At 41.7% G+C, this 25,151-nt stretch overlaps 1 protein-coding gene across 1 annotated transcript in view; it reads left to right on the top strand.

The window, feature by feature from the left end:
- Positions 1 to 25,151, top strand: part of atrnl1a (attractin-like 1a) — a 311,529-nt gene that overhangs the window by 275,888 nt on the left and 10,490 nt on the right. Inside the window, 1 exon segment of the mRNA XM_030071000.1 lies at positions 18,835 to 18,949. Coding sequence (XP_029926860.1) covers positions 18,835 to 18,949 — 115 coding nt within the window.

Below are 25,151 nucleotides of genomic sequence, written 5' to 3'. Positions count from 1 at the left end.
CTCTCGGATCTCTCTGATTCCAGGGATAAAGGTACTACTTTGCACCGGAAAAATCTCCTCTCACTCTGAAAGCTCGGAGGGATTTTCTTTTTTTTTTCACCGTTACTTAGAAATACCTAGAAGAAGTCTGCCTGCTCCCAAAGTCTCCCTCTCCTCAGGCTATGAGCAGAATCCAGATTTAAATGGCAAAAGTGCTCTTTCTTGTTCAGTGGAAAACACACACACACACACACACACACACACAAAAAATAGTCCCATTCTGCTAAGGTGAACGTATTCCTTTCTAGATGCGTCCATATTAAGTGCAGAGAAATGCCACACAAAAGAACATTGCAGCACTAAAGGTCAGAGGTCATAAGTAGGCAGCATTTTACAGCTGGTGAAGAACTCTCTGATACATTTGCTGGTAAAGAACAGTTTTAAATGGACCGAATTGCCGTGTAGCGCCTTCATAGCCACAGTGTGTGTCCAACCAAACATTATAAAAACCTTAAGAACATTATGCATTGTTCTCAGCGCCTGCTGTGTTGAAAGTGTCATAAGTTGTGCGTTGGCCCAAACTTCACTGATGGATGTGTTGAAAATGACATATTTTTAAGAGTGTGATTTCATGCGGGGCAGAGTGTCTTTGTTTCTCTCAGTCATAGAAAAAGAATGAGAGGAAAGACATAAAAGCATGTAATGAAGCGCACTGAATTAACCATGACAGTGAGTTCATCTCCCTACAGTATCAAAAATAAGATTCCTTTATTGATTGCAATTACTTGCTGCTTAAGACGAAATTGAGTTTTTACAGCATTGTTTTGTTATGAACTTTATTGCAGGGTGTAGTTTATATCAGTGTGTCACTGAGAGTCACTGCTACCTAAGTTTGTAGTTAGTAACTCACCTGAAATGATTATGCATTTGTAAATAAAAGATAATAGATTTTCACAGGAATAATACAATTGGCAAGACCACTGCTTATCATTTTTCTTCACCTTTTTCAGATCCTCTTATTAAGCATTGTAATTTTTGAATCCAGTGTTTTGCTGTCTTCACTGCAAAGATATTGAACCCTGCCCGTCCCATCTGTGGGTTCATCTGTGTTCTGTTCCACAAAACTTTGTTTTAAAATGTCGAGGAGATCCCACAACCAAGTTGCCAGAGGAAAATATTTCCATGTTACGTTTCTGCAAATCAACAAATATAATAATAATAATAATAATACATTTTATTTATAAGCGCCTTTCTTGACACTCAAGGACACTTTACAATAATAATATGTTGAAATATCAATGTTTCTGAACAAAAATACATTGCAGATCAACATTTAGAACTATAGCCCATTTAGTGGAGCCTGTGCCAAAATCATATGACTGTTAACATTTGTGAACACTAGCTGATGGCAGCTCATTAGCTTTTTTAGCCACTTTTATTTGCTTTGTTAGCCTCGTTAGCCAGCAAAACTACTTGGTTATGGTTAGGAAAGGTCATGATTAATGTGACTAAATGTTATCTATCTTTCCCTAATATTAGATAGCCAATGTTACGAGCTCAGCTTTCGCCTGAGATGGAACTCAAACCAATGGTTGCAATGTTTTGTTTTTTTTTTTCTACCTTTTAAGTTACTTAAGGGGAAATTAAAGGGGAAAATCAAAGAACAAGGGATTAAAGGCTGCACATAATTTAAGTAATTTGTTCCTTTTTTTGTTTTGTTTTGTTTTAATTTTGTAGTTAGTATCTCCTTATTTATTTGGCTTCGTATTAAATTAGTTTTAAATACTCTGACGGCTTGGAAGACTAACTTCTTGAAAATTACCTCCTTTTGCAGCAGTGTGCTGCGACATTAGTAAACTGGTAACCCACACCTGTCAGCCAACTATTATGTTACCTTTGTGTGTCACATCAGTGTGAATAAATACTGCACCTAGAAGCGCAGAACTGCTTTTCTAGGTCTGTTGTCACAAGGATATTTGTACAGGAAAATGGATAGGGTTAGGGTTAGTAGGGTTAGTAGTGAGTGGACATTTTTATTTACAATGAAGCAGCCTTGAAGGGCGTCATTCCTTTGTGTATGCAGTAAATGTAGCATGCTCACTGAAAACTCAAAAGTGGCAGGTTGGACAACATAGAGGGTGTGTGTATTTTCTTCACGGGTATGTTGACCTTTATGAGTGTAGGGAGGCTGTGCAACTGCCTTTGGCATTTAGCGCTACTTCCTGTTAACCTCTACACCTCACTAGGCCCTTGGAGGTCTTAACTCAGTCACCAGAATAGAATGTCGACATTTTACATTTCTGCAAACCAACAAATATGTTGAAATCTAAATGTTTCTGAACCAAATTGCGTTGCATGTCAACATTTAGACTTACAGGCAATATGGTGGAACCTGCGTAAATGTCAGGTGACTGTTATGCGCATACTTGAACAAAAGCTAACTTTGGCTCATTAGCTGCTTTTGGTTTGCTTTGTTAGTTTCATTATCCAATAAAACTACTCTGTTGATATTAGGAAAAGATCACAGTTAAGGTTAGGAAAAAGCTCTTCCCTGACCTTCATAATGGTTAAGGCTAGAAAAAAAACAGTTTCTCTGTCATGGTTAAGGATAGGAAAGGGTTTTTCATTGTGGTTATGGTTAGAAGAAGGTTCTCTGTCATGGTTAAAGTTAGGGAAAGGTCACAGTTAACGTTCAGAAACGTTAGCTAACAAAAACAAATATGGCACTCGCTTGACACAGGACTTGAACCCCTTTTAGTATGTCACGAAATTTAAAATGTGTCATTTCAACATAGGTATCTTTGGTTTGCAGAAATGTAAAATGCCACCTGTTTCTTTTTCCCTGGGATATAGGATGTGTTACATTACACATGGTGCTCACACACACACACACACACACACACACACACACATTACAGCCACACACATTTGTCCTGGTTCAAATCCTTAAATGTAGTAATACTGATACTATCAGTTTTGGCCACTTAAAATGGGATGTCAGATGGGTAAGAGGCTGACAGCTCATCAAATGTGCACACATACACAGACACACACACACACACACACACACACATAAAAGCACATGCTCTATCTATCTTGCTCTCTGATCACCACCATTTTCTTCCATTCCGCCAGACGCCCTGCAGAGGAGGGAGACAGAGACAGAGAGAGAGATGGAAAGGGGGACCGGATAGAGAAGGGACTGGACACAACAATTTTCCGCCCCGCGGGGGTAGACATGCGTGGCTGGTCTAATTGGCTAAGGAGGGCACGACAGGGGGGCACTCTCCACACCTCAGGGGTCAGAGTGCATTGGTGTGTTTGTGTATGTGCATGTGTGATATGTGTGTGACATAGAGGCCAGTTGCGGTTACAGCAGGTTCAGAGCCCTGGCATCAAGTCCTGTCAGCTTAAGGCCATTTCAAATGCCACCAGTGAGGTAAAGAAAGAGTGAAAGACAGAAAGACTGTACATACATACATACATACATGCATACTTATATGTTTTAAGTAATGATTCCTCAGCATCCTCGTATTATTTTTATACATTAAAAACTCCCATAAGTGACAATTTTCTATATAGGAAAGATGAGCAATTTTCTTTCAAGTATTTCTATTCTTCATGCCAGATTGGTGCGACTTCTAGCAAGATTTTATCGCTTTAAAAAGAGCACTATTTTAGGTATAGCACCCAGACAATCAGCGCAACAAGGAAGCTGCTGTGTATTGAGCGTGCGCCTGAGGCTTTTGTTGATATGAACAAAGATAGGACGAGTATCATTTCAAGAGAGCAGAGATGTACCTGATATCTGAGTTCATATTCTGGTGGCTGTATTTTTTTTTTCTCTCTCTGGCTGTAAAAAGAGGGCTGCATGTAAGTGATCTTTGACTCTTGAGCACAATCTCGCCGTGAGTGTGTTTGCTTGTGTATGTGTTAGTGTGTGTGAGCCCTTTTCATGTAGTCTGAGGCTGTATGAAGCAGCTATCCACTGGCTCTTTTCTAGGCTGCTGCATTGTCTGCCTGGCAAAAAAAAACAAAAAGAGAAAGTGGCAAAGAGTGGTTAAGTGGGAAGTGGGGAAGAGAATAAGAGCAGGAAGGCAGATGTGACAGACACAAAGAGAGAGACAGAAATGGATAGAGAGAGAAAGAGAAAGAGAGAGAGGAGCGGGAGGTCAATAAATGGAGAGAGCGAGAATGATGAAGGTAATGGCGAAGACAGAAGGGCTTGACATTGGAGATTGTAAGGGAAAACGAGAAGAAAGTGAAACGGAAGGAAAAATGGAGGGCAGCAAATGAGAAAGGGGTGAAAACGGAGAGAGAAGACAAGGACGAGAGAGCAGTGGAGCCGCGTGTGATTTCACAAATTAAGTGTGAGGTTGACTTTGGAGTCAGTGCACCATATCATGTGTAATTCTATATGAGCGTGTGGGTGGGTGTTTATCCTCTGACTTGGTTGTTTAATTGTTTAATTAAGCAGTGGGATAATTGGTGCTACTCCTGATAGTCACCACTATCAAGGCAGCAGCTCACTGCTCTTTGATGAGTTCCTGCTACATCTTCCAGGGTGCTGGTGAAGGCACTGCATCTTGTTCTGTGCTGCATCTGCCTCCTACCACTCTCTCAGACCCTTTGGCTGAGCTATCTTACAGTTACATATTGAATATTTCCTTTTACTGGCTCCTTGTTGGCAAGCAAATCACCCCTCATGGATATTAAATATTGATTCGACATCATTCATCAAAATATATAGGAACAGCGTACTTTGATGGTCCAATTCAGCTCAAATCTCTTATGTCCTAAAAGTAGGACATTTTCTTTTGGCCCAATGGTAGGGGTGCAGGGTAGCCAGATAATGTAGTGCTCCTGGAGCAGGTAGGCACTAGGAGGTTGATTTATCAAGCATGCTGCAGTTTAGCACCACACAATTTTGCGTCGACACAGTTTACCACTGTCGCAGGTGATTTACCAAGACTGAGTGTAAAAGAGCACAGGCGCACTTTACTGAATTTGAATGCACTGCCGCTAATATTTGCAGCTGGAAGAGTTGCCTGGTGCATATCTACAAAGCAACATCACTTTCAGACAGCTGCTTTAAAAAAATAAAGAGTTTTATAATCAATTAACATGCTCGCAAAACAAGCTTTTGGTGCTCTGTTTTTGCATTTTTCGCAGCAGAACTTGCAGCAGGCGGTAGCTGCTCAGGACAGCGCAGCACAGGCGTAGCTTTTTTCACCAATCACACATGATCCTCAGCTCTGATGGTCCCAGTGGAGAGGGACGCTGGCCTGAGAAAGCAGCCAACACTGGTGGGGCCGCAGCCCCTCTGAGCTCCTCCCACACTGTGGACAAGAAACTTTCATATGAGAACCAAAAATTCTAGTTTTGCAGAACATCAAGGAAATGATTCGCTGGATGGTTGAGAGATATGTTTTGAATGTCTTTCCTTCTCAACACACATTTAGGATTGGATAACACTATCTGTGAATGTTGCGAAATTACCACTGATTGTACATCGAAATGAGGGCAAAATTACCATACAAATATAAATCTGACAACGTTGCTTTCCAAGTTCCTGGGGAATTTTAACCCTGAACATCTCAATAGTATCAAGATTGTCCTATCAAGAGATCATTTGGCGGGCAATTGAATAAAAAACACTACTCTTTGTTTCAGTGACCACACACCATGTCACAGCTGATATGAAGCTTTTGTAGTGTCTTCGGTGTCATTTTCGTCTTCCACGTGTCTTCTTCAAAGCCAAATACAACATCACAGCGACACAGTAGTAAATAATCATGAGCATAACAATGGCTTCAACATCTTCCATTGTCCATCTTCCAGCCTTGTCTTGTTATTTTGCTCAAGGGACCTTTGACAGAAAGAGCCCGCGGCGGCTTCAGAGCCCTTCAGCTAGCAGATGACTTCACCGTCCAATAACTCGTCCTGCCGCCCCCGGAGACATGTTTGTCTAGCCTCTGTAGTAGAACTGCTGTTTTATGAGATATCAGTCTAACCTTGCTTTCTTTCTCTGTTCTATTATCTGTTCTTAATTTTTTTTTCCGTCCTCCTCCGCTGTATTTTCTCCTCTCTTGCTCATTCCCAATCTTCGGTTAGCCTTCATTTCTCTTTGTCTCTTTATCCTTGGTCTGCACGTCAGAAACTTCTCCATCTGTCTTTTTTATATGTTGTTGTTTGTTCTTGGAGCGATCCCTCGACATTTTAAACCTTCTCTTTACATTGTCGACTGATCGGTTGTTTGCTCAATCAGTTTGTTCTCATCTCTCCATCCACATTGCGACAAGTTTTCAAGGGGAGAAAGAAAATCACTAAAAAAAAATAGAAATTAAAATGGCAGACACTGAGATGTGAAGTGCTCCCTGTTTAGTTGCCTGGTATCTGTAACCACATGAAGGTTCACGGGCACTTTGAATGCATTTGTACCTGTGGCTGGATTTCCAGAGGAATTAGTGCCTATAACCTCCCTTTTCAAACCCAAGGACCTATCAGAAGGCCCAGTAAAGCAAAACACATGTGCCACTGAAAAGTGTGGATGCTGAAAATGCGAAAATGTGAAAGGAAAAACAGGAAGGAAGGAGGGCAGAGGTGCCGATGCAAGGAGAGAGGCATGGTGAGCTCTGATGTGTTGCTTTCAAAATGAAACCACTGATTACCTGCTTGAAATGTTAACAGGTAAATGCATTTGGTAAATCTGCTGAAAACTCCAGCTCATGTCATTTTAACTGTGAGATATTTTTGGGTTCCATAATTTCCAAACTTCATGAAACAGGCAGGGAAGTGTGTTGAAATTCAAAGACAACCATTATCTCAAGAATTATTGTGCTGTCTTTAACCTCACTGTCTAAATGCCCTTTTCCCTGCCAACACAATAGAAATCTTTTCTTCTCTGATTGCTGCAATCCCATTATAAGTAATTGTTTAACTCTTTAACCCTGGCTACAAAGACCCTTGCTTGCACAGAGAATAATCCTCCCTCCTCATGTCTCCTTGCCTTTGTGTTTTTTTTTTTTTTTTTTTTTTTTTTAGACTAGGTTGCATTTTTTATGCCTGGCTTGTCAGCAATCAGTTGCAATATTTTGCAATTTACCGCAACCGCGATTCTCTCCGACTACATCCAGAAAAGAAATTCAATAAAAGCCAATGGGGGCAACAGCAACAGAGCAAAGAAAAAAAGAGCAATTTCAGAGAAAGATAAACCTTTGTCTCAGTTTCCTCTGGCCTTAGACAATTTAGCGATCATGCTGCTGTAGCAGTACCCCCCCCCCCCCCCCCCCCCCACCCCACCCCCACCACCACCACCTTTAAGTACTGCTCAATCGACCACTTTGCTCATCTGGGGGACAAAATGGGTCGTAACAGACTGTTTGTTTGAGAGAGACGGAAAGGAGAAGAGTATGGGAGACAAAAGCAGTGGAGGAGAGGGTTGAGGAGAAGGCAGGAATGGAGATGAAAGGAGGAGGAAGGTGAGACGGATGCTTTGTTGAATTACCTGGAATCTCCATTATAGTGGAATGTCCTGGAATTCTTTCTTTTCGCTTTGTTTTTGTTTTATTCTCACTAAAATAAAAAGAAAAACAGAAAAAATGAGCTCGGAGGATGGTTGTGGTTTAAAATGACCTTGTCAATGTTTTCTTTCTGTCAGTTTGTTGTGCTGTTGGCTACTGTAAAAATAAAAAAAAAAAAAAAAAAAAGAAGAAGAAAAAAAGGAGTGAAAATGGTTTTCCTTTCATCTGAATGCTTTCTTGCTGCTTCAAAGAATCTCTACTGTACTTGAGGACTGTTGCAAGCCACAGCCACTCAGACTAGTCACACTTACTCTGCTCCCACAGGAAATATACTTGTGCAAGCTAGTTAGTTCCATCCAAGTCTTGTTTTTGTTGTTTTGTTGGAAGATCATGCAATCGGTGAATTTGTTGTCTTTTTTCTATTTTTATGCAGACAGAAACAAACCGGGAAGGGTTTTTTTTTTTCTACAACACAAAAAATTAAATTTTGTTAGGTATACAGGGTCACAGTGGAGAAAATAGAAAGGGACACAAACACATACAGGCTGCTGCTAAATGACATGCAGCTGCAAATATAAAGACAAATTGTTCTGTTTATCACAGAGGGGCCTTTTTATATTACAGTGATAAATTGTATTTTTTCAAGACATGATTATGATTGCTCATCACTGTTTTTACACAGTTATGCATAGTAAAATATGCTTTTGTGTGTAGGATTTCTATTGTTTTGCAAATGAAAAAAGTTTAAAGGTAGCACTATGGTGTTAACACACCCCCGCATCATTAGTGACAGTACATTGCACATCTTCCCCATCACATACTCCTACCTGTGCTGTGCACCAGTCAATCAAAGAAGTTTGCATTACAGTCTTGTAAAACTAGGGGTGGGCTATATATTGTTATTATATTGATATTGTGGCATAAGATGAGATATCATCTGGGATTTTGGATATTGTATTATTGTGAAATGACAAGCGTTGTCTTCTCTGGTTTTAAAAGCTGCATTGCAGTACAGGGATGCCATTTTCTGAACTTATCAGACTGTTGTAGCTGTGCTGTTACATGCCTCTACACTGCTTGATCATCATATCCACATTATTAATGAGTGTCTATCAAAAATGTTATTGTGTAACTATTTTGTGAAAGCACAAACAGTCAACCCTACAGTGTTATATTGAGGTACTCAGTCAAAAATACCATGAGATTTGATTTTGTCCATATCTCCCAGCCCTGTGTAAATTTAAATACATTCGTGTGCTGAGGAGTCAGTTTAAGCCCCTCACACACCAAGCTGACGGCCTGCCATCGTTGGCCGCCAGTCGCCTGTACTTTGTGTGGCTGCTTTGGCCGCATGCATATTGAGTTAGTGGTGGAGGCCACTGGTGAGAGAGACCAATGCCAACACCAGTTGGTTGAGAGATTGAGGGTGGTATGAAAATGAAGGATTAACACTTGTTTGTTTTTTCATCTGTCTGCAATCCTGAGGCTTCTGACCCAGTGGAACTTGTCTGTTGGCTTTGGTCGGCACCACTTCTTCAACATCAGCTCGGTGTGTCCTCGCGCTCCCAGTGCAGCCTGCTGTGTGGCTGTGAAGTCCTCTCTTTGACAGGCAGATTCTGCCACAACTGTCAGTGATATAGATTGACGCATGTGTGGTTTCCATCCTCCTCTAATGTGTTACATGTCTAGACTGAGCAAGGGCGTTTTGTTTGTCAGCAGTTGATTAATGACATGTTCTTAATTCTCCACTTGGTATGCATCCATCTACCATGACTCACAGTGCCTAGCCGGCAGAGTCATCTTTGTTCTTGGTATCAAACAGTGTGCTAATAATATCAGGTACTGCTCAGTGAAACTTTGTAAAAGAACATTATGTTAAGCTAAAACAGATCATTACCATAAAATACAGTAACAGCAGTCAAACTGATCACCATTGGAAGAATCTGTCATGTGACTTTGTTCCATCAGCCTTAACACAGCAATATTCTGACCTGAGCACCATTTTTATGTCGCACAACAAATCAAAGCAGTAACACCTGGTAACAAGGAGGATAAGCTCCACCATTTCCCGCCACAATACAGTAACTACAAAAATATGAGGAATCAATATGTGATGTGCTGCTCATCCATCTAGACATTGCTGTTTATTGGTTAGCTCAGCATGTAAACATTGCTCAGCTGACAGCCACCATAAGACAAGGCAGAACAATAGGATTCGACTGAGCTTGAGTAAAACTGCACTGAACAGCCAGAAACCCACAGCACAGAGGTGATTTCACTGACAAAATCTGATATATATTGCTATATTTTTCTAACAAACAACATAGTCTTAACAAAACACAGCCTATATGTTTGTGTACTGTAGTTACTTATGTACTTACCTACTTATTTTTTTATTTTTATTTTGTCTTTTCACCCAGTTCATTCATAGTCCTTGTTGCCGCTGCCCCTGCTGTTGGTAGGGTGCAGACTCTTTCAGTGCCACCTTGCCTGCATGTGTCATCTACTGCTCCTGATAGTAAGGAGGTTCACTGGAAAAGGGTAACACATGCAGAGGGTCACTCTATCTCCTCCACACTGCTAAACACCCGGCGTTACAGAAGAATCTCCCCAGAGAGATCCTGTGGCACAAAGGAAGTGATCATTTTACATTTCCAGCAGCCGCAGAAATGTAAAATGAGGAAGAACAAGTTAGTTAACATAAGCAGTGATTTATTTTTCATACCTCCTTATTCCCATTCAGGGTCACGAGGGGCTGGAGTCTATCCCAGCATTGGGCAGAAACCAGGGAAAGACCCTTGAGTGGTCACCAGTTCATCACAGGGCTGACACACAGACTTACACATTGACACATGGGGGCAATGAGTCATCTGATTTTGTCGACCTGCATGTCTTTGGACTGAGGGAGGAAACCAACTCAAGAAAAGAACATGCATGCTCCATAAAGAAAGTTGAGATTCAAACCCAGGACCTTGTTGCTGTGTGGCGACAAAGCTAATTACCACCAAAATGCCACTCTCCTTGGCTGTACAGGCAAAAGAAAAAAGACCAGCTCTTAGAGAAACTTCCATCAGCACAACATGAAAAAGACTCTTGTTGTCTTTTGGCTGCCACCAAAGATGTCCCCAAACAACAACAGCAACAAGAAAAAGCAGTATGCATTCTAAGGATGATCACTTTTCTTTCTTCAAAAAAAAGAAGAAGACAGTCACAATCACCATGTGTTATTTCAGTATCTAAATTGCCAATTTTCATACTCAATATCGGCCAGTAGCCAATTTAGACGTTGCACTTGGTCAGCAAAAAGCAGTGTCTGTGCTTAAGTGGCATATGAAATATAAAACGAGCCAAAGAGAGAGAGAGAGAGACCTTAATCTGTCTCCGGTGCTGTGCTCAGGTCGAGACCCCTGCTCTATTCTGCTCTACTTAGTGGCCATTGGCTGAGAAAGCTTTTATGCTGGGCAGACAGCTCAGCAGGATTTTACCATAGTCCTAAATGGGCACCTGGACTCTTCCCACCTCTCTCTCTCTCTCTCAGTTTCCCTCCCACTCTCTCTCTCTCTCTGTTCACCTCTCCCTTTTGATCCTGTGCTTTTCTACCTCTCTCTGATCCCTCCTTTTTGATAATCACACACTCTCCCCCTCTCTCTCTCTCTCACTTACCGTGATTAGGTTGGGAAAGGAGCCAGAGAAATCTCTTAATGTTGTCGCAACACTCTGGCTGCGCTTCATCATTTACATACATTCATTGGAACACTTGGACACACACTGACACACACACACACACACACACACACACACACACACGAGCACAGTTTTTTTTTTCTCTCACACACAACAGTAAACACCAGTGTGCACCCGAGGATACATGTACACATACATACACACAGAGGCATGTGTTCATGCTCACATACACACACACGTGCACAGTTTAACACTTTAATTTCTGCAGTGTTAGAGATGTAATTTCACTAAGCAGCCTTTAATGAGATGGAAAGGGCCAGTGTGTGATGTGTGGTTGGATATCATGGGGAGGAGGCAACCCTGTCTGTGTGTGTGTGTTTGTGTGTGTGTGTGTGTGTGTGTTGAAGAAAACAAGAAGGTAAACGTCCATTACTGTAACCGACTAGTAATTTCCTGAAGGAAATAGTGTTCCAGGTCAGTGTGTGTGTGTGTGTGTGTGTGTGTGTGTGTGTGTGTGTGAGCTCGCATACAGTCTTTGTGTGTCTTTTTATTTATTTGTTCATCCTTAGCTCTTGATCAAAGGAGCAAGTGGATTGTAGCCACACACACCCTCTCTCTCAAACAGACACACATGTTGATGAGCATACAGATCTGGTGTTAAGACAGCTGCTAAAAGGAAATTGCTGTGAAGTGGAAACCTATTCAGAGAGCTTAAACTGTAAGCCGCCAGGAAGTTGCCGCGTGTGTGCGTTTGCGCATGTGTTTCCTTCTCTTTGTGTGTGTGTTTGTAACGACGCCAAGGTTCATTTAGAGTATGCAACACCAGCTCGTAACAAGCACCTGTCACTTTCCTTCTCTCATCTGTGGCGTCCATTCATTCTGCCCTTTCTCTCTCTCTCTGTGAAAATTCATCAGCACAGCATCTCTCATGACTAACTGCTTTGTTTTTTCTGTGTATTAACTCAGTCTGCATAAATACATCTATGGAAGCAAATAATATTTAATATTTTGAGCTTGTGAAATTATGTTCACAAATAACTTCACAGACTGCAGTGGTATATCACACCTTGTGCATGTGACTGAATACGTGCAAAAAAAACACACACACAAATTCAAGTTTGTGAAAGTGCAATAAAGTGTTGTAGCTGGAGAAATATTTTGTGTATGTGTGAGATTGATTAATGCACCGAGATTAGTGCAGGAATATTTTCAACAGTGAGGAAGCTGGATACACAAATTTCCTCCTTTTGTGTGTAACACTGAAGTTACAAGCACCAAAATACAAGCATGAATTTTGACTGTGTTTTTACACCTGAGCTGACGCTGCCATCAGACTGTCCAGTTGGAAAGTGAGTTTTACCATCCAAGCAGAGGAGGTCGGACTGTCCAATCAGGTCAAGACGAGCTCTCTGCAGTGCACATGTGGGTTTTATTCATTTCCTTAACCATATGGTTGGTTTGAATTTACATCACTTACTTTCTCTGAAATGGGAAATCAAACTATTTTCGTGCAAGTAATGATAGTATTAATGTCAGTAAGTTAAGTTGATTTCTTTTGTGTGTTAACAGTATTCATGTTCTACGATTCTTATTTCAAACCATATTGCTATACTTCAATAACCCACCTCAAACCACATGAAATTACAAAGCTGAGCCTGTAGCTAATGTGAGCCAAAGGTTGCAAACAATACATGCTTCCCTTTAGCAACTCTCTGAATTTGAATTGGAATAGATTTTTTTTTTTTTTTTTTTTTGCTTGCTTGTTTGTTCCACAGATTCAGATACATGCAAGCAGTTTCTTTCACATTCACACACAAGGTGATATAAAATGGCAGGCTGTGAATTTATTTATGAACATCATTTCGCAAGTACAAAATACTAATGACGCTTATTTGCTTAAATATGCAGCTAACTTAATAGGAAGTTTTGGTTGCAGTGTCGTAATGTTTGTGTGTATGCACGCACGCATGTGTGTGTTCCCTTCCTTGGCTAGTTAGTAGGGAATTCATCATTCCTTGACACCCTGAAACGCTAAACAAACAGAGGAGCCTCTAGCCTCTAATTATGCTGTACGCTCCACCACTTAAACCTATTAGTACTGGAGGGGATGTGTGTGTGTGTGTGTTTGCGTGTGTGTGTGTGTGTGTATGTGTGTGTGTGTTTGTGTCCATCTTTCCCTCTCTCTGTTTCTGTGTGTATGCCAAGGTGGTCTCAGTATTACTGTGGCATGTTTAGTTAGTTGACAGCTACTTTGATAGCAGCCTACTGTGTTGATGGGTCTTCTAATTATGCTGTGTGTGTGTGTGTGTGTGCTGGGTGGGTGGTAACTATCTTGTTCTGTTCCACTGTCTGATTAGCTACGCCAGTGGGCAACATGAAAGAATTTTATCCAGCTTTAAAGCTTAGACAATCAAATTCAGTTCCGCAGCTGATTGGAAACGAAGGTCGCTCCGATTAATCAAACCTTTTTTTTTGGTTGTTGTTGTTGCAAACCTTTATTTATGCACACTAATTATTGAGCACAGATGGTCATTTTCAGTCAGGCCCTGCTTCACATTTGCACAGTTAGACACAGTCACGCCTGTGAGCTGCCCAGTGCAACATCACTGCTCTGTTGTCAGCTTTGAGCAGCGCAGTTAATAAAGTCAGAGGTCAAGTGATTTTCTCAGGCATACCTGAGTGATAGTTGTTGAGGTTTTGAGTGTTGCACATTCACTTTTCTGACAGAGACCTTCCCAGCTTGTCCAGGCATTCAAAGCAGTGACCCTCTGTTCACAAATCCTCTTCTTGAATCTCTCAGTTGACGCTGCTCTTCACCTTGAAATAGCCACACACAGGGCTTACAGATCCAGCTACTTCTCAAGTGCTGCCACAGTCTGTTTTTTTATGTCTGTTACCTTTGCCAGTTATTCTGTTAGACACTATGTGCTCTTACATTGTTTTGTTTTTAATTATTATTATTCATGGCTACATAATCCCTGGTGAAATGTTTTCTGGCCACTTTACGTCCAACTGCTTCTTTCTGATCTTTCATATCTAGAGGCTATTGCCACAACGTTTGATGCTTTCAACAAGCTGAAGTGCAGCCTGTCAATGCATATCGATGGATTCAGCCATCACAGCAGAGCAGAGTGGCAGGATAAGAGGAAGGAGAGAAAAAGAATCAAGGAGACATCAAGGAAAAGAAAAAAGAACATTAAATGATTGGAGAGATTTTTAATGAAATTTCATGTTCTTTTATCTTTAATATTGTTTAATACATTTTATATTAGAGAAGTCCTGGTGAAATATATTTTCAGGGCACTCAATGTCTGACTGCTTTGTTCTGATATTTTACACCAACAGGATATTGCTACAGCATGAGTAACATTTGAAGCTTTCAACGAGCTAACGTGTAATCTGTCAGTGCATATCAATAGATTTGGCAATGACTACTTTGAGAGCAGAGCGGAAGAATGGCGGAAGGAGAGAAAGCGAATCAGGGAGACAATAAGGAAAAAATGGGGAAAAAACACATTAAGTGATTGGAGAGATTGTGAAATGTGTGGTTGTAAAATGAAGGTATGGTGAGGGAGAGAATGGCAGAAAAGGGAGGAGGCTGGTGTGTGTGTGTGTGTGTGTGTCAGCATGTGTCTCACATCCCTCCAGACCACAGTAATCAACAGGGCCCATTTCTCTGACCTCTGTGGTACATTGCGGCGGAAGGGTCAAATCTGATCAATAACTCAATAGCTTTCCGTCTGTCCATGTTGTGTATTAAGACTTGGTGTAAGGAAATACTATCCAAAGGACTAGACGTTATTATATAGCACAGTGAACCACATGATATACCATGAGCTCCATCAGTACTGCATATAGACCACAGGACAATGTGGGACTGGCTGACTCCATTCTGTTATTACTTTGGACAGTAGTTTTGATTTGAGGGTATTTTCAGCCACAGACCATTAAAGAAGCCCTTTATGTGCATGGCCACCTCATGTCTAGACCTTCATTACAGTAAACACTGTGTCATTTCACAATCGAAGTATATATGGGGTCAGACCATCAGTGTGTTGCTGAACATAATGAACTCACTTTAGTTTCAAGTTTGAAGAGCTCCACAGTACTTCAGAGAATAAAAACATACCATATTGATGGTAACCATGTGTTTTATAGACATCATACATCTATCCTTCATAAAAGAACATGAATGTCCATACTGTAGCCTATTGCTTCTCAAATGTTGCTTAGGATACCCAGGATGCCCAAACCCCATTTTAAAAACCATTGGGTTCGAATGTAAAAATAGTATAGTAACCCTAACCCTAACCCTAATTTCATAATGGACTGTATTTCTATGGTGCTTTTCTAGTCTACTGGCCACTCAAATTGCTTATTGCTTGTGTCTGCCTTACGCTCACCCTTTCACACACTGACGACAGAGGCTGACGTGCAACATGCCAGGCTGTCCATCAGGAGTGGTTAGGGGTTCACTGTCCTGCTCAAGGATACTAAGACATTATCAGACGACAGCTCTATCTCCTGAGCTACGCCACCCCATATAAAGGCCCATTGATTCTGGAATAAAATGATTACCTGATTCACTGTGCTGTATTTCCAAAAATGTCAATTTTATATTCCCTAAAATGGCACAGTTATACAAGCAAAGGTCTAAAGATAGACTAAAACTTCTCCTCAGATACTTCAAGAACAGGCTGCTGACAATCAGCTCAAGTGTCCTCTGTGACGTGGACTGACTAGTTATGTGGTTATGTATTTTGACGGGGATAAAGGAACACTCTGAGTCATCAGGCTTCTCCTGCATGGCCCATTCAAGAGAGAGTCCTGTTTGATGATTTGGGGCTCTGCAGGTGCTGATGGTACAAACTTACTCAGTCCTGTTTGGTGTGAAGATATAAGGCTTCAGCAAATGGCACAGGAGAGCGTACATCTAACACTGGATAACACTGGCTCCTTCAACTCCAAAAGATAAATACATACTTAGCAAGCTATTTTCCCAGCAATTCCTCAGCTATCAAGAAAGTTTCAGCACAGGAACCTCTCACTTAGGAAGTGGGACATCTGTAATGGTTCCATCAATTATGGTTATGCATGAAGTACAGATTCCAGGGTAGTTTAGTAGTGAGGAGAACTATTCTTCACAAAGTCAATCTAGGTTTAAGTCAACGCCGGTGTTGACTAGACTCAACTCCAGTAATTTTCTTCCCTATGGTGTTAATGACTAGAGACCTCGACTAGGAATGATGGCTCATACCAAATGTGGCTGGTACTTAAAACCAGAAGTTAAATATCTATCTAGGTAGCATGTGTGTTGTTGTCTATCACTCGAAACTTACTTGCTTTTACTCCAAAAATATTAACTGCATGTAGTAGCAGAAAATGAGTTCTCAAGGAGGCAGGTTGTTGAAGAAAAAGCCAATCAGTGTAGTTTTCTTGGCCAATCTTGCCCACATCCATCACCGCGTGTCAACTTTAATGTCCCCAGACGTAATTCTTGGAAAGAATACTCGAGGAGAACTGGCGCTGAGAGTCTATGGGCTCTATTTTAACGATCTCAGCGCATGGTCTGAAGAGGATGGCGCAAATGCATTTAGGGCAGGTCCAAGCCCACTTGTGCTGTTTTGACAATGGAAAAAAAAAGATTGCTGTGCTTGGCACATGGTTTAAAAAAGTTGTACTTGTTCTTTTAATTAATTGTGTTTTGGGCGTAACATGCAATAAACCAATCTGAGTGCCATCTCCCATTCCCTTTAAAAGCCAGGTGTGCCTGCACCTTGGCAGAGTGCTATCATAATGGCAGATTTGCCAGGTAAGAATGAATGCCTCTGTGCAAAGGAAATGGATCTGCACATGTGTGAAGTGAAAGCGTTTGAGCAGATCATCTGTGACAAGAGCAGGCTTCCACCAAAGCTCCCTGAGGGGAAGCAGGTGTCAGAGGAGGTAGCAGTGAGCGTGTTCTCATCTTCTGGCATCACCAGAACAGCCACACAATGATGAAAGTGGTACAGTGATGTCAGGAGGCAGGGAAAACAAAATCTTGTTGTACACTGAAAACAGCCACTGGAAATGGAAGGAGGACCACCTATGACAACTGAGGATTGATGTCAGAAAATATTTTGATGTTCATAATCAGACTATAATCTTTTTATTGTATCTTTTGCATGTTTGTGAGCTGCTGCTCATCCCTGTGTGTGCAACAAGCAGAGTGTACACGCATTGTGCACCCAGCTATGTAAGCATGTACTACTATCTTGATAGTTGTGCATGCTTGATAGCATTAAAAACAGTGAAACAGTGAAAATTCTGCCATTGACTTCAGACTTGTTTTTTGTTGTCTTTCGACTACCTCAAGATAGCAATGCACGAACAATGCACCCGTGTGCGCACAGATGTGCATTTGCAATTACACAACGTGGGTGCTGGACGGGAAAATGACAACTGCATCGGTTGGAAAGTAGCATAGACACTTACGCAGGGCACTGCTTTGCACGGGGTGTAAGATAGGGCCCTATATGTTTACAAGTATCTGCCCTGCTGAAGTACAGTATGTTTGAGCAAGACTCTCAATCAAGCCTCAAAGGCACCACTCTGTACTTGACACATATGTACACATGAATATTTTGTCTTCAGTACATCATCAGTATATGCTAACAACTTTCAGATTAAAAATAATGCCACAGTTTTCCTTAATAAGGATCCAAAGCTGTCTTTGCTCCCAATAAGGTGTCAGACCCTCCTTGAGACAGTGGACAAGAGGAGAGAAGAAAAAAACAGACTTAGGACAGAGAAATGGGATAGGGAAGAGAGGGAGAGGTGGTGGTGGGGTACTTTATGAATACAAATGAGAAGACCATTGACTATGTACTCTGGGACTGTCTCCAAACATTCCTACTGTACCAACACACACGCACACATGCAGCGTACTTGCCAATGTCCCTCCTCACTCTCTCTGGATGTCTTTCCTATCTATCTCCATCAGCCAGACAACAGATATGGCTCCACAAGTTGCCACTCAGCCTGCTTCCCCAGCGCGGTGCCTTGGTTCTGGGGGAGCTGGCAGCAGGGACCTGGGTATGGCTGGGTGTAGCTGGAGCTCTGGGTGTTTGGGGGTGTACTGTTCCACAGATAGCCGTGCAAACTGAAGGAGTGTTTGCTTCATTAGGCTGCAGTGGCAGTGATAGTGGCTTTTGCACACACTCTCTTTCACCGACACACACACACACACAAAGATACACACACTACTCTGCCAGTGGTGTCCCATACCTTTTGTGGCACTGTCTGAAAGGGTAAATGAAAATATGTCCTCATTCTGCTCTTATGTCCAAACTGTATTGACATACAAATCTGTGTTTTTCCTTCTTTATCTTTTCCGTTCCACTCTCTTAATTTCTATACATTTTGATTTTATTCTTTGCTGACAGTATATTCTTTTCTATTCTATTCTGATGTTTTTAATGGATCCTCTTTGCTTAATTTTTGTCATGTCTAATCAATGACCCAGATACATGCAAGCTTACTCACCATATTGTGTGTGTGTGTGTGTGTGTGTGTGTGTGTGTGTGTGTGTGTGTGTGTGTGTGTGTGTGTGTGTGTGTGTGTGTGTGTGTGTGTGTGTGCGCCTGCGTGCATGTGCGTGTACGTGCAGACGGTACCTAAGCCCATAGCCATGGAGCCATGTTGGGGAAGCAGAGCGGGTGTTCTGACGGTGCTACTGTGTTTGCCGAGAGTCCCATCTGGAATACCGCCACCAGGACAATCTGGTAGGACACACACACACACACACACACACACATGCAAGTGAGCTTGCACAAATGCAGGCATGCATATAAAGTACAAGTGATACATATGACATCCTCCACTCACAAATTTCCATCCTAACAACTTGGCATCGCTGAGCCAAATCTAAACATCTGTCTTTAATTGAATTTTGTTTGCTGTCACGATGTTAACACCGGCAACTGTTACATTTGAATTCAACAGATTGTAAGATGGTAAAAGTTGATAAAATTCTAACATGAGCAGGCATAAAAGTGACTGGTAGAAGTGCTAGTCAGTAAACCACAATATGCCACAATAGCCTGGAGGTACTCTGTTTATCTCTGCACAAGCAGTTGTGCATAATGTTTTTATTGGCACAGGTCTAGATTTTTTTGCTCTACATTTATCCTCCCCTCCTTCAGTAGAGTCCGCATAGCTCTCTGCACTTTTTATTAGTTGTTTGCTATTGCTGTTGTGGGACATTGGATGTGGGGTTGTTGAGTGTTTTTCTGTCTTCTTGGCATATATTGTCCAGTATGAGTGCACTCTCACTGCTCTGCTGTTTTATAGAATAAAATGCTGCCTCAACTGCATTTTGTGCTGATAATTTCAAAAGGCCGGTCACGCTTAATGACCAGCTGCAGTAGCTGCCACTATCAGCACACAGTGCTCATGTCCAGCTGTCAGACACTTACCAGAAACTCCAGCTAATGTGCTCCATACAGACTCTTATGATCAAGAGTATCTACTACTAGATTTCCTGACACTTTTTCCATTTCCATTTTGAGTGTAAGTTGTCTCTGTGCCATTAAGCCACACCCCTTCTTTGTTGTGATTGGTTGTGTCAAAAAAATGCATTCCACATCCTTTGCGCTTCTTTAAAAAGCTCAACTTAAGACAATGGCTTGACTCTCCACCCCTCTGGGATCAATAAAGTATTTCTGACTCTGATTCTGATCTACCATATGGTCATTTACTCTCCTGTGTAAAAAAAAAAAAAAAAAAAAAGGCAACTCAGTCCTTCTTGAAAGAGTCTTGATGTTTCCTGGCTCTGTAGTCAACAGAGCAGGATGCTGCCTCAGGGCGTCTCAGCAGTTAAAGAGGCCTTTGTGAAACCAAGAGGGTCACAGGTTCAGTCCCCGTGACAGTAATGTATCCTGTCAAAGTTAAGCAAAGAATTTGAACCATTTCTAGCTCACGCACTGCAAGCTGCTCTGAATAGGAGTATCAGCTAAATGCCGTAAATGCAAATGTGAAATGCAAATGTAGAGCTCTGAGCCAGACGAGGCCCACTGCTGGTCCATGGTATCCTCTGAGCTCAGGGGAAGCTCAGTCTCTCTCAGCCACTAAGCCAGGGAGCTGAAGAAGTTATCCCTTACCTCAGCTTTCTCAAGCCCCGTACTGTAGATCTGCCTCTCACTGCACCTCTCACTGGAAGGGTAGTGTGTGGGGGTGGACGACCCTCACACACCACATAATGGTCAGTCCAACACTCGGCACCTCTCTGGGCACCAGTAATCTGACCGTCATTAAGGTCACTGAGTCTTATTGTTATGCAGTCATTAAAGTGTTTGCAGTGATGAATCATGTTTGTCCCCCGTCTCAAACTGTGTTGGTTAATGGGAGACCACACTTAGTGCAGGGAGGAGGGCGTCTTATGAAATTATCACTGCTCTTGGAAACACCATGAATACCATATCCTGGTGTTTTGAGCCATTCTAGTAGCTCTGAAGTCACTTTGTGAAAAAAAGTTCTTAATCCTAGAAATGCAGCAGGCAGCCTCTTTAAAACACATACATGGAGACCAAATACTTCCTCTCACGTGGTTCAAATCCTACTGTTTTATCCGTCTTCTTTTCAACTTCATTTTATGTTTGTGTCTTAAAAAATGTTACCATTTATTTGGTCAACTGGCTGATTTGGCAACAGGCAACCTTATGCTCAGTCCGTCTTGAGAGCTCTTGTACTAGACCTCATAGAAACACAAAGCAGATCAATGGGGGTATTATTTATTATTATTATTATTATTATTTAGTAGTAGTAGTAGTAGTAGTAGTAGCCTGACCAGGAAAACAGCATAATGACAACCATAGCAGACTGACTCACTCAGTCTCAAAAAAGAAAGAACAAAGTGAACTGTTCATGTTGTCACAACTGTCACTTGTTTTCTGCCAGAATTAGCATGTTGTCACAGCTTATTTCACAGCAATGCAGTGCTGTATTAATGAGAAAATATTACACACGGCTCCTTTTTAAGAGGGGCCCATGTGATTAGACATGCCTCCAGTCCTTGCTGTTGGATCAATTGTTCCCTTCAGTGAGTCACCCTGGCTTCCCATAGTTGGACGGGAGCTCATGTTGCTACTATAGATGGACGATATGTGATATGCCCCAGTGCACCCTTACTGCACGGCTGTAGAAATCCCTGAGAAGACAGTCATCTTTACAACACTTCCTCACAGACGTGACCAAGGCCTTGGCTTTTATGCACTGTCAGCACAAGTCCAATCTTCTCTTTCTGCAGCTCATCTTCCACCTCGGTCAACCTCATGTACTCTCACCCCACACACACACACACACACACACACGTGCGCACATTCTATTTGTTCAGACCTCTTTCTGTGTTTTTCTCACTTCCCCACAGCTTTCTGGGAGAGTGCTGTCAGTCTGTCTGTTGGTAGTTTTAGTCTAGCGGTAATAAAGTGGACTGTATGTAACAGGAGCAGTTGTGAAAAGCCCCTGTTCCTCTAGGCAGGAAGCAAAGCCTTCAAGACACGGAGTAAGTGACTGAGGAGAGGAGCAGGGGGGAAACAAAGCACTTTACAAGGCGGCAGCTTTCTCATGCTGGAAAGAGCTACTTGTTGGTACTTCAGTGCAAGCCTTTTAAACCTGAAAACTGTTTAGTTTGATAGGGAGGAAGGAAAGATGTATGAGATGTGTGTATGAGAGACAGAGGGAAAGGAAAAGCTTTGCTTCCCCTAGAGGTAACTGTAGTGATAAAAAGTGCATTAGGTAACAAGAGCATTAGGAGTCGATGGAAGACCAGTAAACTGCTGAAAGTGGACAGGAAACTGTGGAAATAAGACTCAGGTAAAGCAGATATTTACCTTATGCCACTTTTACACAAAGGAAGTTGGTTTTACCCTTAGTTTTGGGACATCACTAAAACCAAGTTGATGACACTTTTTACCTGAGCAGACAACCTGATCTCACAGAAATACATGACTTTCTTAATAATGCATTACGTGTTGCTGTTATGAAATGGGTTAAATTTATATGCCAATTACACATAATCAACACCGATGGAAAGTCAATTACGTAAAATGATGTGCTCATTGATTGACCCATCCACCATCTCAACCTCTTTATACTGCTGGTGATCATTGAGTCCAGGACAGCCAAGGATCCTAACTGACTTTGTATTGTCATTGTTTACATGGTGCTGACACATAATTTCTGTGAGACCAGCTGCCTACAAAATATAAACTTTTTACATGTCTGCTAATCTTCTGCCAAAGCAAGCAGTCATATTTTAGAACTCCAATATAATTTTTTCTCCCTTTTATCCAGCCATTGGTGTCCATTCATTCCACTACGATATGACAATGAACTTTCAGGGACTTGAAACGTTCTTCACACCAGTGTTCCATCACCGTAATAAAATCACATTAGTTTTCCTGAGAGCAGCAGCACTGTTGGGTTATGATGACTTGAAACTGGACAGGGTGACACAGTCCCTACGCCAGAAATAGTTCCAGGGGGAACATTTGCTTTACACAGCCAATTATTAGTCCTGTAGTTTATTAATGTTGATGACTGTGTTAGCTACAAAAGCAAAACATTATAAGATGGGTGCTTCAAACAAAAATTCAAATTTGAAAGTCAAGGGATTTGATTATATGTTGTGAAATCTTTAGTACCCCCTTTGATTTGCAGAATGGTTTGTTGCAATGTAAAATGTGGATAAAATGTCTTAAATGGGCCAAACATTAACAATCACTGGTATGGTCCTTTAAGTTGTGTCTCTGTCTTCCAACCTTACTGAAAAACAGCATTTTCTCAGGCGTTCCGCTCCGGTGGACTCTCATTATAACAAAATGAACAGAAGTAAATCCATTCCAAAAGAGGAGTTATTGGTAATTCATCATGTTACACAGGTTAAAAATTTCTCTGAAGTCAGGATCTCCCTCCTGAAATATTGAGCAAGTTTTAAATTGTTGTGCGTTTTATGTATCATAAATTATTGCGTTACCCATGTACTCCTGTTCCACTGGTAACCGAAGCCCAGAATTACCCCCAGACTGTTGAAGGATTCACAACATGAGACTAAAAAGCCACATCCACCCATTTTCACTGAGCTCAAGTCCCGGAAGGTAGTTTGATTTTAGGTCAGTGTAAAAAGGATATTATTTAAGCCATAGACAGTTAACATGATTTTGATGTTAATGTAGTACTTCTCAGTGGTTTTCCATTTTTAGATTCTACCGCTGTCCCTGACAAACAATTCCTTTGGTCTTCAATATCAAACCATCCGTGGACATCAGTATTTGCTATCGTATGCACAGCAAAGTTGTATGTATGCAGCCCACAGAAATGGGATCAGAATGCTGGGAACCCTAAGACCAGGTGTTCACTTCAGTGTTCAGTGGGCATTTCAGCAGTTCATTAGATGTTCACAAAAGAGACCTGTTTCACAGCAGCCAGTTTGACATGAACTTGCAGGGTAAACATAGATGGCATTAAGTAAGGTTGTGTTCATTTTGAAGTGTAGCAGATCCTCTCCAGTGAGCCAGCATGAACAGCACGAGGACCCTGGCTCTGTTAGACCTAAATGGAACAGAGCCTTCACTGATGTCAGTAGTAACACCTGTGTTTACCTCTCATGTCAAAATGGCTGCTATGCAGAAGGTCCATTGAATTCATTCATTTAGTGCATGACAAGTGTGTGGCTTGCTACGTCAGGCCGGCAGACAGACTTAGATTCTGTTGCAGTTAAATTAAATATTAAAATGGGCTAGTCAAAGCAAATTTTAGGGTGGTATGATTGCTAATCCCAAGCGCATCAGTTACAGTCTCTCAAATATCTTCTATCTCTCTCTCTCTACTGAACTGCAATGACTAGCACAGAAGTGGGTGTTAAAAAACCTTGGCAAACTTTGTTTTACAGCACAGCACCATTCAACGGGCTGTAGCTTGTTCATTTATTCTCTGATTTAACAGCAACATACATCATTTTGTAAGCCTGATTTTGCTCTGACATGACAACACAAAAGCCTTCTTGTGTCTGTAAGTGCTGATTTTACAGCCCCCGTCACAAATTCTTGCTGCTGGAGCTTTTTAGTGGAAAGCTTGTGTGGTGGCTTATTGTTAAGTGGTGGCTTGTGTGGATGTTAAAAGCATCTGTCATGCCCGGAAGGTCTAAAGCTTCGTGTTGGGCTGGATCTCTCTCCCGTGTCAAGTATATAGACACTGTGCATATAAAACTAAATGAGTAGCAAAGGATAGTGGATTTAATAGAGGGATAAGTAAATCTGCAAAACTGACCCCTGCTGATCAAACCCAGTGATAATAACATTTAAAGACTTCTACTCTGCTCTGAAATTTGTTTACTACCTTACTGACCTCATTTATACAATTTTACAGTAGCTTATCACTGCAGCACCAAAGCTATTTGTATGAGTTTGAAGCCAGAAGGAAGCTCGTCACATAATGTTGGGTTCTGGCAATTCTCTTGTTTTCTTTATCAAACACATGAATTAGTGCCATTTTTGCCACTGTTTGAAGCTTTAGGTGGATGATAGACTTGGTGAGTATACTTTTTTGCTTGTGTGTGTGTTTAATTATCAGAGAGTCAGTCACTATCACAGCAATCATCCGCAAACACACATATCCAACCTCGTAAACACGGATGATACAACTTCACATCACACAAACAGGCCAAGGAACAGATAAAAGTCTTGGACTTAATTCGCCCACCCACCCATCCTCATCGCGGCTCTCTCACTCTTTTCCTCCCTCCATCCTCCCACCCCTCCACTCCCCAGAGAGACTCCCCTCATAGGGTCAGACAGCAGTCCTCCATTGATGTGAGCGCGTACGAAAGTGAAGTCACTGCGGGCTAGCCCCGCCCACCCTCAGCGGGAGACACTTCAAGAGGAATCCTCGATGAGCGCGCCAGTTTTAGCCCGTCTTCCCTCACTCCAT

Source organism: Myripristis murdjan, chromosome 15 (assembly GCF_902150065.1).
Source record: "Myripristis murdjan chromosome 15, fMyrMur1.1, whole genome shotgun sequence".
Classification (NCBI taxonomy): Eukaryota; Metazoa; Chordata; class Actinopteri; order Holocentriformes; family Holocentridae; genus Myripristis; species Myripristis murdjan.
Note: the sequence above shows the minus strand (reverse complement) of the source record. Positions and strands in the feature narration are given on the sequence as shown.